Source organism: Paramisgurnus dabryanus, chromosome 3 (genome assembly GCF_030506205.2).
Source record: "Paramisgurnus dabryanus chromosome 3, PD_genome_1.1, whole genome shotgun sequence".
In the NCBI taxonomy this organism is placed as follows: domain Eukaryota; kingdom Metazoa; phylum Chordata; class Actinopteri; order Cypriniformes; family Cobitidae; genus Paramisgurnus; species Paramisgurnus dabryanus.
This window is the reverse complement of record NC_133339.1, coordinates 19,286,414-19,305,375: the sequence shown is the minus strand read 5'-3', so window position 1 is coordinate 19,305,375 and position 18,962 is coordinate 19,286,414. Positions and strand designations below refer to the sequence as shown.

At 35.4% G+C, this 18,962-nt stretch overlaps 2 protein-coding genes and 1 pseudogene across 2 annotated transcripts; 1 reads left to right on the top strand and 2 right to left on the bottom strand.

The window, feature by feature from the left end:
- The first annotated feature begins 934 nt into the window (after positions 1–934).
- Positions 935–7,532, top strand: LOC135733704 (interferon-induced very large GTPase 1-like; annotated as a pseudogene).
- Positions 7,533–9,008: 1,476 nt separating this feature from the next.
- Positions 9,009–10,869, bottom strand: LOC135733706 (GTPase IMAP family member 9). Its single transcript, XM_065252498.1, has 3 exons — positions 10,794–10,869; positions 10,318–10,353; positions 9,009–9,859 (listed from the first exon to the last, which is right to left on the bottom strand). Exons 1-3 carry the CDS (start codon positions 10,867–10,869, stop codon positions 9,009–9,011), a joined length of 963 nt encoding a protein of 320 aa, XP_065108570.1.
- A 5,936-nt stretch (positions 10,870–16,805) lies between these two features.
- Positions 16,806–18,962, bottom strand: LOC135733707 (GTPase IMAP family member 9). Its single transcript, XM_065252499.2, has 3 exons — positions 18,842–18,962; positions 18,499–18,573; positions 16,806–17,670 (listed from the first exon to the last, which is right to left on the bottom strand). Exons 1-3 carry the CDS (start codon positions 18,960–18,962, stop codon positions 16,823–16,825), a joined length of 1,044 nt encoding a protein of 347 aa, XP_065108571.1. The 3' UTR covers positions 16,806–16,822.

Below are 18,962 nucleotides of genomic sequence, written 5' to 3'. Positions count from 1 at the left end.
CAGAAAATCAACACATAATACATTTTTTTAGCTAAAGTTAAGTTTTCGGTGTTTTTTTAATAATAAATATTTATTTATGTTTTGGTATCTCACACTTGTAAAATTGCAGGCGGGGCAACTGTTTGTACAAATTAACAGTTTAATAAAAAAAAAAAAAATTATTAAAAATTATAATATTTTGTTGTTGTTTTACATTCAAAACCTTTCCTATAAATCACATTTCACAAATAGCTATTGGGATAATTGATGAAATTTGGATGTTTTCAAATGTCATGGTGGTACAATCTCAAACATGGGCCTTTTATTAAGAAGTTAACAAGAAAAAACAATAAACATGACATTACATCAAACAAGGAAACCCCAAGTGATCCTTAAAGGTCCTTACATGGTACAACCGATGTAAAAATTGATTGTACACTTTAAACTTTCAGGTGTCCAAATCACTTATCAAATATTCTTATTTAATTTTTTTATTTCTAGGTTAAAGAAATGGTAAAGGCTGGTTGAAGGCTGGTGTAAAGACAATATTTTGACAGCTTTGTGACAATCTTCACCACACCACCAACATTCTGATCATGTTGTTACAAAGTTGTTATACTGTAAGGTTGGTTATAAAGAGACAGTTATATTTTTCCTGGGGTGTCTATTTATCTGAAATATAGAAACACTCTTTTGGAAGTAAAAAGGGAACAATTAAAACTTTGCACTATGGGTGAGTACAACAGACTCACAATCATTTTATTTATTGTTGAACTAGTAAATTCATTAAACCCAGTTAAAATGTTTATACTCTACAGTATGTTCGGCCTCAACGTAAAGTAATTAAATATATTATATATTGCAGAAAATTTTTTAAGGTTTCTTTGGAATTTATTTACCTCAAATTTTAAAAAATCTCAAGAACCGCAACCTGGAGGAAGGAAAAGAAAGAGTAATGAATCAGTTCAAGAGAGTAAGTACATGTCTTGCCCTTCATATGTTTTTAACCCCAGAATACAGGGTGATCTTTCTAAGTACACTCTGAAAAATTGCTGGGTTATTTTCAACCCAGAGTTGGGTCAAAAAGGGACAAGCCCTGTGGGGTTGTAATTTAACCTATTCAGGGTTGTTTTAACCTATTGTTGGTGTTGGGTCAAATATAATCTTTTTCTGGGCTTGACCCTTTTTGACCTATAACAGTAACCCAGCATTTTTTAGAGTGTAACTTCTTTAAGCACAAATTTAGTTAGTAGTTTGATTCGCTCAAAACACACATTGTGCGTGTCACGGCTCTCACTAAAATGACTCCTTAACAAACTTCTCGCTGTAATAAACTTAATTTCTTCCACATTAGCACTGTCCCAAGACTGTTTACTGAGGCAGAAAGCTAACTTGATGTGGCACAGACCATCAGGGAGATTACATTAAAGTACCACAAGGGCGATTCGAGAATCATATGGAGCAGTTTGCTCTCGAATCACTCTCACGGTACTTTGATGTCATCCACCTGTTGGTCTATGCAGCGTCGCATGAAGTCGAGCACACCTATAAGTTTAGCAAGAGTTTTAAAAATTGTATATTGTTTTGGAAAACTGGTTGGAAGATTATGTTAGCTCAAAATGAAAACTCTCCCCTATAATCAGTAAAGATTTTAACTTTAATACTCTTCTGTGAGATGATAGAAATGCTAAGCCAGAACACCTAGTCCCATTATATTTTACATTAACAATTACATTCCATCAAAGATTACCTCGCACTCATTGGCTATGATTCAGGTAATTTGTCGATAATTACCTTGTTATTTCTTTAATTTTATTCCAGCCAACATAAAAAAACAAAAAATAGCATCACCAGAAGGTATGTGCCCATGATTTTTTAAACTTTTTCATTCAATAAATTTAAAAATAACATTTATTATTAATAATTGATTATCTAAAAACATTTTATAGTGATTATTTCTAATGTTAACTCCATTTGCACAGTTTAATTTAATTAATTGTTTTATTGTTAATGCAACATATTTTTTGCAAACATTTTATTTGTACCATTTGTTTTGGTTTGAAGGCAACAACATTTACATGCAAGAATATTATGAGGTAATACAATACACACACACACACACACACACGACCAAATTTGAAGTGCCCCCCCCCCAAATATATTACAATTACTCACATTTTCCCAAAATAACTGCATTACTAAAAAAACACTAAATAGACTTAACTCTATGCAGTTGCACTGGTCATTGTGCACAATTGATGAAACTTTCAGAATCGGAAGTTATGTACCAAAGAATTATACAACCCCTTTAACTAATTCTAGTCACGTCACTCGCCCAATCACGTATATATATATATATATATATATATATATATATATATATATATATATATATATATATATATTTAAATTATTTGACTTAATTTTTTAAGTTATGTCAACTTTTTTAAGCCAAAACTTAAAAGAAGGTTGAATTGACTTGCAAAACCAAGTTGGTTAAACTTCATGCTGCATTTTTTTACAGTGTAAATATCAAATTTATTTCTGAAATGAGACAAAAAGAACAATAAATGCTCTTTACTGATTTTGCAGGATGAGTACAACAAATATGGAGTTGATGGACATGAATCCAACCATTTTGAAGACAAGGACACTATCAAACAGGAAAGCACCAGCCAGCTTTTTAGTAGACTCGATCTCAAGCACAAACTTAAATTACAAGATTTTCTCCAGGTTACATCACCATCGTTGCAGACATATGAACCTTGTGAGGAGAAGAACTTGGTTCAATCTTTCATAGAGCGACTACTAATGATGGATTACAGAGCAAGACAAATTCACACACAACTGGTCATTGCATCAGATGATTGTGAAGACATTTTCAAGAGGTATGCACCTGATGATAAAGGGAATAAAATACACCCTGTTCACCCAATGGACATTCAGATGGCAGTGTTTCTCCATGCAGATCATTTTCTTCGCCAGCTCATAGTAACCAAACTCTCACAGTGTCAGTATGCTGTTCCTCTGCTTGTGCCCAATCCTTTCTACCAAAAGATTGAGTTTCCATTATGGACCTTCCGACAAATCAAGAAGAGTTGGAAGTTATATGAGAAGAATGAAAGCAAAAGTCAGGCAATCTACCAGGCAGAGACACCTATGGTTGCATTTTTCAGGTTTTCAGCAGTTTTTACATCCAAATCTCAAATCATGAACAGTTTGATCAATGAACGGCATGAGACTTTCTTTCACAGGCACTGCCGTGGAAGCAGCAAATCTCGTCTGCTGATGGACGGAGTTGTTGAGATCGCCTGGTATTGCCCGTCTGGAGAAAAGACGGATAAATTTAGAGATTGTGTTGCGTTCTGTAATCTTCATGGTGATGCACAAGCTCATGAGACACAGCTAAAAATCCTCACTGAAGAGTCCTCCATAAATGTTGTGATTTTGCCTCATCTGGATAGAAATCACAGAAGTATGACAATTGTGGAGGAGCTGTACAAGAATGCAAAGCCTCTCATTTGTCTCCTTACTGAAGAGGATGTAATTGCTACTAAGAAACAAAGGGGAAAAATATATATAATCGGCTTGAAAGATAGAAATAAGTCTGATGTATCTGAGGAACTTAGAAGAACTATCAATGAGTGCCTTTCTGAACAACTGCCTCTACTAAAACTTGGAGATTTGGTCAATTACACAGGAATTATAGTGGATGAGAATGAGGACGACTGCAAGAGTGGAAAAGACGCAGCGGAGCAGATGATAGAACTATTAGAAGGAAACAATGTGTCCAAAATCAAAGAACAATTTTTGCCTTGTCAGGGAAAATTGTGGCACGAATGGTGTCTAAAAAACAAAGAACTGCATCGACCTCAAGGAAACAACATTGAAATGCATATTATTCAAAAACAAACGGAGATGAATAAAATTCGAGAGCAGCAGAGAGCATCTGGTGTCAGTAATTTAATGAAATTGTTCACTGAGAAAAGTTCCAAAAACTCTGACAAGATGCTGAATTTCTTAAAATGGCTTGGGATACTTCTAGATGAGTATACTTCGGAAGACCTTTGTGCACTTTACCGAAAGTATGATGAAAAATGGTCAAACGTTTTGGATCTGAAAAAGAAACATGACAAATCTAACCAATTTACAGACGAACAAATACAACTAGAAAAACTGTCAGAAAAACTTAATGCAGCAACATTTGGCTTGGAACACTTGCTGAGAGAGATTGGCCAGATATATGAATCATGGAATGAATCAGTGGAAAATAATACTAATATAAGGAAGCAATTCAATGTAAGTTCTTTCCCACAAGTTGCTGCAGAGCTTATGGTTTCTGGATACCCATTGGAGCTGATGGATGGTGATGCAGCTCATGTTCCTCTGATTTGGGTTAAAGCTGTTCTAGATGAGCTTATCAAAATACTAGGAGACCAGAGAGTCTTTGTCTTGTCTGTTTTGGGGATTCAGAGTACTGGCAAATCCACTTTGCTGAATGCCATGTTTGGATTGCAGTTTGCAGTCAGCGCTGGCAGGTGCACCAGAGGAGCCTTCATGCAACTGGTCAAGGTGTCAGAAGAACTGAAAGAAGATTTAAATTTTGAATACCTTCTTATTGTTGATACTGAGGGGCTTCATGCACTGGAATTAGCTGGCAGATCAACAAGACAGCAGGACAATCAATTGGCAACATTTGTGGTCGGTGTTGGAAACATAACTTTGATCAACATCTTTGGTGAAAATCCAGCAGAGATGCAGGACGTCCTTCAGATTGTTGTTCAAGCCTTTTTGAGGATGAAGAAGGTACGACTGAATCCCAGCTGCATGTTTGTGCATCAGAATGTTGGAGATATCACAGCTGGTGAGAAGAACATGGTAGGAAAAAGACGTTTACAAGAGAAACTGGATAAGATGACTCAGTTGGCTGCTAAGGAGGAAGTCTGTGATGCTGAATGTTTCAGTGATGTCATTAAATTTGATATAAAGTCTGATGTGCGGTATTTTGCCCAACTCTGGGAGGGCAGCCCACCTATGGCTCCACCCAATCCACGCTACAGTGAAAATGTGCAGGAGCTTAAGAAAGCTATACTCTCTCATGCTTCTGAATCTAATGGTGTAACACTGGCACAATTCAGAGATCGGATTGGTGACCTTTGGAATGCACTTATGAATGAAAACTTTGTTTTCAGCTTTAAGAATACTCTGGAGATTGCAGTGTACAGAAAATTAGAAGAGGAGTATGCAAAGTGGACCTGGAGTCTCAGGAGTGCCATGCTGGAGATTGAAGATAAACTGCATAACAGAATCAACAACAGGCAACTGCATAAAGTTGAAAGTAGAGACCTGGTGCAGGAGATAGCAGATACCACTAAAAAAGTCAACAACTCTATGAAACTTTACTTCGAAGAACACAAAGACAATGACATACTGAGTCAATGGAGATTTCAATTTCAAGAGAAAATTAAAGAATTAAATTCTGAGCTTGTGAAAGAAGCAAAAAGAAGGCTAGATAACATAATCCAACAAAGAGAAGCTCTTGCAAAACTGGACAGGGAGAAAACTTTGTGTGAAAGGAAACTCTTTGAGAAAGCAAAAGATCTTGCTTCTAGGCTCAAAAGAGTTTGATCAGAAAGCCCTGACTAGAGAGTTTGATTCAGTGTGGGTAAAGTGGGTCTCTGAACTAGCAGGGGGTGTTCCACCTTTTAAAGATGTCAACATAGAAGATGATATAATTACAATCCTAAATGAAATTTATGGAGCATCACTTGTAAATGAAAGATTAACCAAATACAGTAACAATATTGAAATTACTGATTTCACCACTTCTGTAAATTTCATTGAAAATACCAAATGTTTTAATGGCTCCAAAGCATTAACACCAAATGACCAAGTGTCTATAAAGACATTGGTGCAAAGTATCATTCGTAAAACTGAGAACCAGGTCAGGTCGAAATCAGTTGCAAAGATGGGTTACAAACCAAGCTACATTCAAGAAATTGAACAATTAATAAAAAGGAATGTACAAGAACATATGTGTAATTGCACGAAATATGAATTCAAGAAAGAGTTCATTGTGGATTTGACAATTTATGTGTGTGAAAAGGCAGGCATGATGTTTAAAGAACTTCATCATCTCTACATGGAGTCTAATAATCCATTGATTTATTTAGAGAAAAAGAAACCTGAATTCTACAGCGTCTTTCAAGGTTTCTGCAGAGGTGTTACATCCGCTGCAGTTTTTGGATCCTTGATTTCTCGTGAACTGAAAGAAGCCTTTATCCAGAGCGTTTACAACAAAACTGCAAATGATCTTGCAGGAGAGATGGGGACAAATATTCCAGCTTTCCAAGGCAACAGATCCAACCTGGAGAAACACATTCTGAAAACCTTAGCAGAGGAGGAGGACTTTGACAAGTTTATTAAGTACATTCATCATCCCAGAGACTACATTGAAGATTTTATCAAAGCTCAAGTTAGAGCATACATAACAGGAGAGAATTCCTCAGCTCTTGCCATTTTAAAAACAAACATTAAACACAAGGAGCAACGTGTTATTACAGCTGCTGAAACAGCAACAGGTAAGGTCAAGGGTAAAAGAGGAGATGCAAATATGTGGCTGGATGTTTTCTCATGCTGTTTGAAAGATGAGCTTGAATACAAAAACAAACATCTGATAGGTGACAGCTGTCAGGACATCACTGACTTTGAACTTCTAGAAGAGGTTTTAAAGAAAGAACTTTGCCACATCACAAAAGACTTAAACAGAAGTTTAATAAATGCATCTGATATCAACATGACCATGTTCAGGAAACAACCAGATGAGATTTTGATTGAACATTTCTGTAAGTGCTGTTGGGTTCAATGTCCTCTCTGTAAAGTTGTCTGTGTTAACACAATGGAAGACCATAATGGAGATCATATTGCTCCCTTTCATCGAAACACTGGGATGACAGGGGGGAAATATAAGAATACAAACATTTTTTGTGTGAATTTCTGCACATCTTTAGTGGCAAGTGACATGTTTTTTTACCCACGTGATGATTCAGATGATACAGTTTTATGTAAGGAGTATAGAACCGCAGGTCCTGAGTTTGCTAACTGGTCCATCACACCTGATCTCTCAGAGCTGCCTTACTGGAAGTGGTTTATGTGTCGATTTCAGGATGATTTGAAAAAGCGCTATGACAAAACTTTTGATGGTGAAGGTACAATTCCAGAAAATTGGAGGTCCTTTACAAAAGAGGAAGCTATTGAATGTTTGGATAAATACATCTAAAGCTGAGTTTTTTACAAATATGTTCTCTGATTATAGTTTTGCTTTAATGAAATAATTGTAAAAATATTAGGAATGTGCTTCTTGATACTCAATTTGAACGGCATGTGGTTATTTACAATGATATTACTTTTACCACTATAATTTAGTCTTGGGATGTATTTTTCTTCAGCAGTAGATTTTACATTATATTCATTTAGCAGACACTTTTAGGCAAAGTGACTAACAAATGAGGGATGATTCAACAAATGGGGGAGCTTTCCAGATTTTAGTCAGATAGTACTTAAACTAGACTACTGTGTTTCTAAATAGTAAACCTATAGGTGGAATTATGTCAAATGCTGGGAAAAGCACTGCCTGTGAATTTCTTTTATTTTCTTTTAACCTCATATTCACAATTTTTTTATGCAACGAGTTTTTTTATGTCAACGAGTTTTCAAGAACAGTTTTGTTTTCTTTGTATCCATCAATTAAAATAAGAATTTCTTCATGACTCTGTTTATTTTCTCCTCCATGTGTGGGATAGATATTTTCAATTAAAAGTGTAATTTTTTGAGTTCGATAACGTATGCTTTACCACCTTTTTTAACTTTCAGTTTAGGCCAGTCAAGAATGAGTTTAAAATAATGTGCTGTTCAGACTATTTCCTGTTTACTTATTAGAAGGCTTGTGATTGGGTTAAGAAAAATAGACGTCAAACTTACAACCTACTAGCTACGTTCTGCCTTAAGAACAAATGGTGCAACCAAATAAAGTAAAGAGTTAGTTATAAACTAGCTAGTAGTTACTAAGCCTCTAGTTTGGACTTTACGTCGCAGTTTAAGTAAGAACTTACGAACGACTTGTGCAACCCTACCCTGTGGCCAGTTGCATAAACATAGCCGTGACATTAAGACTGTGTCTTAAGAATGATTCTTACTAACTAGCAATTAGTTAAGGCTAATCAGTCTTATTATTTGGATTTAAATTAGACCAATTTACCTTTCTATGTAACATACTTAAAACAGTTATGATCAGTCTTGAAGAAAAAAATTCATGACTAACTTTAAAGACTAGTCTTAAAGTTTTATGCAACCGGCCACTGGTCTTTGTTTTTTGACTAAAAACTATTTATACTTCAAATAACTATTATAACAGTTTTTATAAAAAAAAAAAAACGTAGAGTGACATAAAAATAGTTTTCACATCACTGGTAAACAGACTCACACAGATTTTATACTGTAATTCTCTGATTTATCCTCATAAATGCTGTTTTTATTATTATTTAAATAATTAAAAAGAATAAATTCAGAACAGGATTAGAATATAATTATATTTTAAAAATGACAAAAAACACAAATCACAATGCAATATATAATCAAAACTGCATACTGTTGACACACACACACACACACAAAATGTATACATTGTAAGGCACTGTAAGTTACTTTGGATAAAAGCATCTGCCAAATACAGCAAAATCATCAGTGTTAAATGTGCATTGCTGGTAAATTTGATAAATTTAACAATGGTGATTTTGCTGTGCATAAATATATAGATATAAAACTATATATAGATTTTTTGTCTTACTCTATTTGCAAGGAAAATAAAGAAAAGTATTAGATCTTTTCTATTCTGTTTTGCTTTATTATTTGTTTCAATCGTGTGCGTGCATGTCAGCGAGGAATGTGCCCTTTTTATATTTAAAGGACCTGCCGCTTTAAAGGTCTCTGCAGTGCACGGCCCTGGTAACTACTGTATCAAAAGTGATAAATCAGTGAATTGTTTGTAATTTTGTTACAGATAAATGGGTTTTGGTGAGATTTCCTGACAAAGATTTGTGTCTTTGTGGATTCTCCGCTAGTTTCCGTGCATTTTCTTCTTCCTCTCTCCAGAGCTCGCGTTTCTTCCTCTCTAACTCCTCATCTTCATAATTCTCCTCCAGCTCTTTCTCCTTCTGTGCTATCTCTCTTTCTCTATGCTGCAGTATCTTTTTCTGTTTCTCTCTTATCTTCCTTTCTGAAGCTGGGAAAAGGGACGTTGTGTAGCAGCTTCTGCCATTAACGGCCATCAAGGTCTCAATCTTCTCCAGAAGTTTGCTCACCTGCTCAGAGTCTTCCACATCCTTGTTATTGAAGAACACAAATCCACCGCTGCACTTACGAATGAAGTCCCTGAGGTCTTTGTCTGAGCTGGCGATGACATCGTTTGGAGTCTTCCCCTCCAGACGATCCCCGTGTGTAAACAAAATAACAGTGTACTCCCAAACGTCCCTCCCAAACATGTTCTCGATCAACTTATGCATGTTCTTGTCTTCAATAGTTAAGTTTCCTACAGGTAGAACCAGCAGAAACACATGTGGTCCTGGTTTATAGAGCGAAACAGATTTTAAGATCTCACTGATCACAGACTTTTCCATTCGATTGACTTTAACCAGTCCTGGAGTGTCGATTATGGCCACAGGTCGGCCGTTGATGTTTCCGGATGCCCTTTCACAGATCTGTGTGACTCTGCTCAACTGCATGTCTGTGTTGAAAGCGTTAAACCTGAGGATGGTGTTTCCAGAAGAGCTTTTACCCGATCCTCTCGCTCCCAGTAACAGGATGCACAATTCTTCTGTCTCACCTGGAAAAAGATAATGCACATACTACAATACTTGAAGATTTTAAACTATTTTATAAATGCGTTTACAATCCAGCGTTGTGTCTAAAAGAATCAACCCAACCCGTTGTAATTTAACCTGTTGAGTTTTTTTAACCCATATTAACATTTTCTGGGTTAAATGACCCAAGGCTTGGTTGAAAATAACCCAGCATTTTTTGTGTGCATGTCAAAAATATTTTTTTCAGTAGGATGTATGCACGTACGCCTACTGTTTGAAACAAGCTTTATGTCAGGAATGTGAAAAGGTGTCATTTCTGACTTGCTCTCCTTTATCTTGTTTCTGTTTTTCTGGTTTTTGGTGTTATGTCAGATTGGCCTAATTCCCTGTGTACTGACAGCTCTGCACATGGAGTACAACATAGCAGCTAAATAATTTATTATGATTGCCAAGTCAATAGATTTTACACCATGTTGCTTACCGTGCGAAGATGGTGATTTTGAATTAGTCCCGAAGTCTATCAAAAAAGATAAAACACAACATAATACACTATTTACAATATATATAGGCTTTATTTTAGAATGTATCGTATAGTAATTAGCAATTTATATATTTGCTCTGAAAATTAAACTTTGTAACATACCTCGCAAAGATTTTAAATCACTTTTCACATTTTCATACAGTTCTTCCGTTTCAACTAAAATATTTAAAATATGACTTAGTTGTTATAATACAAGAACATTTTGATCAAAAGAACAGGTTGTCAGAATGATTGTTTAATGTTAAAAATGAAATGATTTGATATAGGACAGGCCTGGGCTAGTTGACACATGGGGACGGGTTATATCTCAATAACTATAAGTACAAACATAAATGTTTATTCACCATATACAGGTATATTTACTAGAGTAAAAACTGTGACAACAAGCCCAGGTTTCCTCTGAATTTATAACTCACAGCTCAGTGTTGATTCCAGTTCAAAAGTGTCTTTCTCAATATTTACAAAGGCCAACTGAATCTCCTCTGAAGTCATTGCTCTGTTTTATAGAAAAGAAATTCATAGACTTAAAGAAATATTTAAACAATTTGATTCCTTTTGGAAAGAAACATATTTAATCATTTAATATAAAATTATTTGTAAAATGCTTAAACAATTAACAGTACAACATTTTGTCCCAGTGTCCTGCACTGTCAAAAAAGGTACAAACACATATGGCAAAAAATATATTTTCAAATATAATTTTACATTTTTTTCAAAATATTCAAAAATTGATAAAAAATATGTCTAGGCCTACTGAAATATATTTTGAAAAATGTTTTTTTGTATATTTTGAAATATATTTCATATATATATTTAAAGCATTCATAATCATGTTACATTGAAGAACAACTTTGTATGTTACAATCCTGTAAATATAAAAGGTTTGAAAATGTTAAAATATATTTGCAAGTGCAAAAATATACTTATAATTTTATATTCTATACATACTTATACATTTTATACCATATGGGTTGTAAAATAAAAAATGTATTAGTTGCCCCTAAAAATACATTTTGAGTTAAAATATAAAGGTTAAAACTAAATATCAAATTCAAAATATGTTTAATTAAGCTCAACTTTCTACAAACTGTATTTAGCATATTTAAAACATATTTTGGCCAAAAAATTGCTGGGACCGTATACCTTTTTAAAAGCTCCTTTAAAAGATATGTATTTTTGAGGCAGCAATATGTACTTCTTTTTGTGTACTAATATGCACACTTTAGGTACAAAGGTGTATTTGAAAGGGTACCGGCCCAGCAAAAGCATTTGTAACTTTTTGAGAGTGTGGGATAAGGTCATATACACTACTTTGTGTCTTATTCCCCCCAAACGATCCCCCGACAACTAAATAAACTATAAAGAAAATATACTCACAATATTTTTGAAATCCAGATCCACCGTCAAAGAACAAAAACGCTTCCCTCACTGGCAGTCTTTGTTTAACCAGTAAGATTTGCACAAGTGCGGTGAATCATCTCTATCACCTTCTGTCAGGCATTTTACTGATACTCTATTTAGCTAGAAATAATTAAGGTTTAGGTTCAAACTGTGTCAATTGTATGAAGCCTGCGATACCTTAGTATGTTAGATGGGAGGGCTGGTCTTTGTGAGTGATACTGTCACTTCCTTTTACAAGGAGTTTATCCAACCAGACATGTTTTTGTTATCTGACACACAGGTATTTGTGCACAAAATGCAAGACCTGCATTAATAAACAATACTATTTTTCTGTAATTTTAACACCTTGTGAACCTTTCCACTGATATTAAATATGACTGCAGATTTTGTCTTTTTTTTTAGAAACGTAAGGATTTATAATGGCATGATGATGGTGATTGGTTTACAGGAAGGATTGGTTTAGAGGAAGTACATACCTGTACTGAGATAACGTTTCCACTTCAGTCAAAAAAATTCTTCATAAGTTGCTACCTGTTACTATTTTTCTTACAGGTATGATTCATGCATTGTTCGTAATCCAGTTGACAAAATTTGCAGTTACTGTACAAATAATCTTCATGACCTGGAAATTAAAGGTGCAGTGTGTACATTTTTGCGTATCTAGTGGTCAGGTTGCGAATTGCAACAAACGGTTCAGTCCACTGCTCACCCCCCACTTTTGAAACGCATAAAGAAGCTACTGTAGCCACCACCGGGAAAACGTATCATCATGGAGAAATCTTAGTAAAAAAGTTTGTCCGTTAAGGGCTTCTGTAGAAACTGGCGGCACAAAATGGCAACTTCCACATAAGGGACCCTCGGTGTATGTAGATAAAAAAGTCTCATTCTAAGGTAATAAAAACATAATGGTTCATTATAAAAAGGTATTTATACACCCCTAATGATATAGTTTTGTATATTATTTGCATTTCTCCCAAGAGATCCTTTTAAACTTTACACACTGCACCTTTAATAAATAAAAATCCAAATATTTTTTTTCCTTGAGTTCTCCAAAATTAATGTTTTAACGTTTAACCCTACACCTGGCACAAATTATAAAAACAATATTGCTTTAGCTCTGCTATCCTAAAATGATGTTCAAATACTTAATACTAAGCTTTTGTCAATGTTGTATATAAATGTTATAAATAAACACCTTTTTTGGTGGCTAACCCTTCTAAAGTGTGCGCAACTTCATTCTTTAAACCTCTATGTATTTATAAACCTGTCTGTCAAACTTAAACACATTGCAGTATATGCTTCAGAGTTACCCTCAACCCTCTTATAATCCAGAAATGTAGCAGTTCAGTTCATTCTGATAACCAGCAGAGGGCAGAATTGTGACTCTCACAGATGTTATAACCTGAGCATGTAGTCAAACCAGTGTTGCATAGGGGTGAGCAGGGCCCAAACTAGCACAGCTACTTGACATAGTTACACAGGGCCAAGCAAATGTGCTTTAGGACTTTTTCACTCACTCAGAAGACGATCTCCTGAATTTTTGAAATGTTTTGATGTGTTTTGTTAAAATGCTGGGCAAAGAGTGTTCTGGAGGCATAAAATACATTTCTTCGAATGTTTTTTCTATATCTGAGCTGGGTGTAAATAAGTCACCAAATCCAACCCTATATTATCTTAATCACTGTCTTGTTATTTAAAACATAGCACCATTTTGAAATATGTAAACAAATTTTAGTAAATGATAACTAGACGTGAAATTTTTTTTACACAGGGTTTGTAACACAGTGTAACTAAGTATTCAATGATGATGAAATGCAGACAATGTCATTATTTAAATTTATTGACAATTGTGATTTTTGTATTTATTGTGCGACTCTTTCAAAAATATCTATCCATATGCATTGATGTATAATACAAGGATGGTAAGATAAAGGATCATGGATGGATAGATATCTATCTATTCTTGAAAAATATAAAACAATGTCAACCTTTACAGATGCAATATTATTGAATTATTTGTGAATATTTATATAAAAGCTTCTAGAAAGTGTTACAACAAACCCTCTGTCTATTACGACACACCGCACCTATGGGGTAAGCTGTAACATTTGTACTTCTGTCACTTTTAGTGTAATTATACAGAATGCGATTGGTAGGTTACCTATATAAACTTTAAGTGTTCATTTGTAGCAGAGATATGTGTGTTGCTTGTGTCAAACAGTTTTTGAATGATTAAAGCATTTACCACGCTCTCCCCTACTTAGAGTTGTATTATATTTATTGGGAACTATAGCAGCAAAAACAGTCAGGTTAGTGTTGGTTATGCGTTTATATGTATTATTCCCAATGTAAATGCTGTGATAAAGTCATAATGGTACAGAATATAATAAAGCACTTAAACATATAGGAAACGTGCAGTGGCGTGTTTACCATTTTGGGGGCCCTATGCAAAGTCCAAGAACCAAGGCCCCCCATGCCCCAGCATTGCCCAAGGTTTTTCAATTGAATTGCACAACAATAATATTCAGTATATAGACTTAAGTGAGATATATAAACCGGGTTTATTTTGTTTTACACTGCTTAAAATAACACTAAATTGTTAGTTTGGTATGACAAAAATTTTTGGTTTAAAAAATGTTTCACGCCCCTCTCAGATATATCTTTTGCTTGCAAATGTATTATAGGATGTATTTAAAACAATGTAATTAAAACTGCAACTTCAGTATCTGACATCTTACTAAAAAAACTAAATGAGGAAAAAGAGGAAGCATTAGATTATTATTCAGACTGATCTAACAAACTGAACTAACAAACACCAGCAAACAATATTGTAAGTTGGTTATTGCTTGAATTTATGGATGGGAATCACATAAAACTCTCATGTTCATATTGCAAAAACAAACTTACTGTGAGGTACAACAAAGCATATAGACTAGACATATATGAATGATTTATGTATTTTAGACATGATTTAAACCCCTGCGTGGTGTCTTTATCATGTTTATACAGTACCTGTACGAGTGTGGAACAAAAGATGCGTGTCACTGATCAAACCAAACCACCAATCACAAGTGTGAAGCCCGAAGTCTTTAAAGTAAACTTGACCATCGAGTAAATGTTGTGCGGTTACGAGAGCACAGAGCGAGTCGAACGAGCGCTCATTTCAGCACTTGTGTGGCTGCTTTTGTGCGCGCTGTGCAGAGGTGCGCTGTCCCGTAGTCGAGTTCGCTCATGAAGTAGTCTGTGCCCTTGCGAGGATGCGCGCAAATATTATTCTGCGTGCATACTTGCAGATCTCTCGCTCGCGCGTGCGTGCTTTATCCGTGCCTTAGATTTGGGTCGGAATAAACGTAAAATACTTTCGCACACCTTCTGGCCAGTAGGGGGCCCCCCAAGCCCGCGAGGCCCTACGCAATTGCGTGGTTTGCGTGGTGGGTAAACACGCCACTGGAAACATGTAGGAAAACCTAGCTTTTATTAAAATAAAATGTTAAGTTACATTAACATTAAGTAATGTTTTATGTGCCACTGTGCCATATGTCAGGCATTTATATTGACTTCCCAAACTGTTTATCAGTACATACACATCATTACGTTTTAGTATGCAAACTATTTCAATTATTTGAAACATGGAACAACGTTAGATTAGATTGGATGGCTGACCTTTGTGTGATGCTGTCACTTCCTTCTATAAGGATTTCATCTAACCAGAAGTTTTGGTTGTTATCTGATGCTCAGTTATTCCCATGGCATCTGCTTTGCCTTTTTCATAAGAAAAATAAAGCGTTGATGCTAGGTATGCACCGATATGGAAATTTTGGCCGATACCGATAACCGATAACTCTTTGTATTTGGGGGACGATAACCGATATATATATATATATATATATATATATATATATATATATATATATATATAGGCCGATAAATATTCATATTAATTTCACAATGAAAAACTCCCAGACCGCGGACATCTTGTCTTTGCGCTAGACTAGCATACTCTTCTTAAGCCTGCAACACGTGTCATCTTCGTGCTATATCACAGAAAGCACCAATCAAAACTCCACATGGCCAGCAATGAGCAAGTGAAGTGGTTCAACAAACCGAAATAATCCATAATTTATCGGCTTTCATTTATCGGCCTAATTTTGCTGTAAGACCGATAACCGATAATATTAAAAATAAGCAGTTATCGGCCGATAACGATATGCCGGCCGATATATCGTGCATCCCTAGTTGATGCCCCCAAAAAATGCATGAGCTGCATCTTCCTGGTTCAAAATAACAACAGAAGCTCCTGAATACTCAATATAAAAACATACAACCTTCCCCAGCCTGGACATTTCACTTATATTGTACCTCCTAAAACCAGGGATTCTCGATCTTTTTCCCTTCAAGGCCTTTCTATTGTTCACAACAATATTTGAAAGCTACCCTACTCACAATTTCTACCAAAATAAAATATACTGCTTGGCATAACTATAGAGAAATATCTTGATGTTTAGATGGTTTTGGTTATTAAATGCTGGTTTTGTCTTATTTTTAATCATTTAAGTCACCTTAAAGGTGGGGTGCATGATCTCTGAAAGCTAATGTTGATATTTTAAATCACCTAAACAAACACGCCCCCAACCCAATAGAATCTGGGCCTTTTTTATAGACCCGCGCCACACATACGCAACCCAGGCAACGATGTCGGTTAGTAGACACGCCCCTTACTGCTGATTGGCTACAAGTGTGTTTTGGTACTCAGCTTGACTCCCTTTTTCAAAGTATTTTTCAAAAGTCACGCACCCTGCCTTTAAGGCCTCCTTGGAAGTTTGTTGAGGCCTCTTACATTAAAGTGGGCAACTGCCCCCTTAGCTAAGAAACACTGCTTTTAACTATAAAGATATAACTGTTGTAACAACCTTATGTGACAACTAGCCCGATCTCTAGTATATATGCCTGAATGTATATAAAAATACATACAATTTGGCAGACAATTTCAGAAATTATATTTGTTTAAAAAAATGGGAGGGAGAATGTAAATGGATTTGTTAAATCAGCTGATAAATGTGGAAGTCTTTCGGCCAAATGCGTGAGGTTTGGTTATGCTCTTTCTTTGTTTGGATGATTTCTCAGCCCGTTTTCTTGCTTCGTCTTCTTCAGTTCGCCACATTTGTTGCTTCTCTCTTTCTAACTCCAGCTCGCTTTGGCAGAGCATCCCCAGATCTTTCTCCTTTTTTGCAATCTCTTGTTTTCTCTTTTCTAAAATCCTCTCCATTTTCTTTCTTATCTTTCTCTCTGCCGACGGGTAAAAAGACGTCGTGTAGCATCCTTTCCCATTAATGGCCAGCAGAGTGTCAATTTTCGTTAAAAGTTCACTCACATACGCGTAGTTGTCTGTGTCTTTGTTATTGAAAAACACAAACCCACCGCTGCACTTACGGATGAACTCGCGAAGCCCCTCGTCGGAGCATGCGATGACATCATTAGGTATTTTGTTCCCCAATCTATCTCCATGTGTGAACACAATAACGGTGTACTTCCAGATGCTCTTGCCAAACATGCTTTCGATCAACTTATGCATGCTCTGATCATCTTGAGTTAAGTTTCCTATAGGCATAACCATCAGAAAAACATGTGGTCCTGGAGCATAGAGGGAGAAGGACTTGAGGATCTCTCTGGTCACTTCTCTCTCAGTACACCCGAATCTGTTTAAACCTGGAGTGTCGATTATGGCCACAGGCCAGTCGTGGATGATCCCAAAAGCCCTTTCACAGACCTGCGTAACTCTGCTCAACTGCATGTCCGTGTTAAAGGTGTGGCAACCGAGGATGGTGTTTCCAGTGGAGCTTTTTCCTGCCCCTCTTGCTCCCAGTAGCAGGACACGCAATTCATCGGTCCCAGCTATAAATAGATTACGTGCATTAGATCAGATTAGATTCAACTTTATTAAAGTACAGAGCCAACAAGAAGTAAAAAAATATATATATATGAAATGATAATATGTACACATTATATAGGATTGTGCATATTGTATTTAAAATGCAATAGAGTTTTTTATGCAGTGCAAAGGTATGAGAAGCAAAGACATGCTCAATGCAAATGTCTATGAATACAGCGCATGGTGCAAATGACGAAGTATAAACAGACCAGCTCAATGCAAATGTCTACACAATGCAATACAAGATGCAAATGAGGTACAAACACAGAAGGTGCATTTTACAGAAACAAAATACATATAAATAACTTCTGTATAGCTGGTGACTATAATAATGAAAGCGGCATTATGAGTCCAAAGGATTGAGGATAAATATAAAGAGGCAACACTGTGAATGTGCAAAGTGGAAAACGTTTTTGTACACTGTAGAAAAATGATATTAAATCAACGAATATTTATATGTTACTTTAAAAAATAGGTTAAACATTTTTTAACTTACAACTTGATTTTTTAAGTTATGGCAACTTATCACAAGTCAAAACTTAAAAAAATAGGTTGAATTTACTCAAGTTGTTTAAACTTAATGCTGCATTATTTTTTACAGTGTATACAGTTTTAAATATTACAGTATGTGGTCCGAGTGGGATGTAGTGTTCAGTGCATGAGTTTGGAGTTCATTAGGCATCACAGTTATCGACATACAAAATTATAGACAAATGCTTGACATATTACTTATAAAAATTTTATATTTGTAAGAAATATGATTTACATGTGGATGCGTTTCAGTGTCTCACCATGTAACGTTGATGTTGTAAAACAGGTTTTCTTAGCATTCGGCAGATTTTCATACAATTCTTCCTTTGCCACAACTATAAATAAACAAAGTTGTTGTTCAATTTCCTTTCGACATGATTACATCATCTTACAAATGCACAACAATTTGGTACAGGTTTTAAACATTTTGAGAACTTAGATAGATAATAATTGTCTTGTAATTTGCCGGGATAATTCACCCAAAAGTATGTCACATGCTTATATTAGTGACTGGCACCTTCACCATTCACATTCACTGAAAAAGTTAATGAATTTTAACATTGACATTGACTACATGAGAAAGTAAGTCCTACAGAAACTCACGACTCGGTGATGAATCCAATGCAGAATCAATCCCATCTTCCTCGGAGTCATTAAACTCATCATCCGAATCTTCTAGTTCTTCATTTATCTTCATACTGTTTAGTTTATCCACAAGAGTCAT

Bases quoted from the DNA above. Each gene is read 5' to 3' on its own strand.
- LOC135733707 (XM_065252499.2), bottom strand. From the start codon at position 18,962: ATGACTCTTGTGGATAAACTAAACAGTATGAAGATAAATGAAGAACTA. The intron at 18,574-18,841 runs GTGAGTTTCTGT...GTTTATTTATAG, and splicing joins ATTGGATTCATCACCGAGTC to TTGTGGCAAAGGAAGAATTG. The intron at 17,671-18,498 runs GTGAGACACTGA...ATCTATTTATAG, and splicing joins TACAACATCAACGTTACATG to CTGGGACCGATGAATTGCGT.
- LOC135733706 (XM_065252498.1), bottom strand. From the start codon at position 10,869: ATGACTTCAGAGGAGATTCAGTTGGCCTTTGTAAATATTGAGAAAGAC. The intron at 10,354-10,793 runs GTGAGTTATAAA...CTTTTTTGATAG, and splicing joins ACTGGAATCAACACTGAGCT to ACTTCGGGACTAATTCAAAA. The intron at 9,860-10,317 runs GTAAGCAACATG...ATCTTTTTCCAG, and splicing joins AAAATCACCATCTTCGCACG to GTGAGACAGAAGAATTGTGC.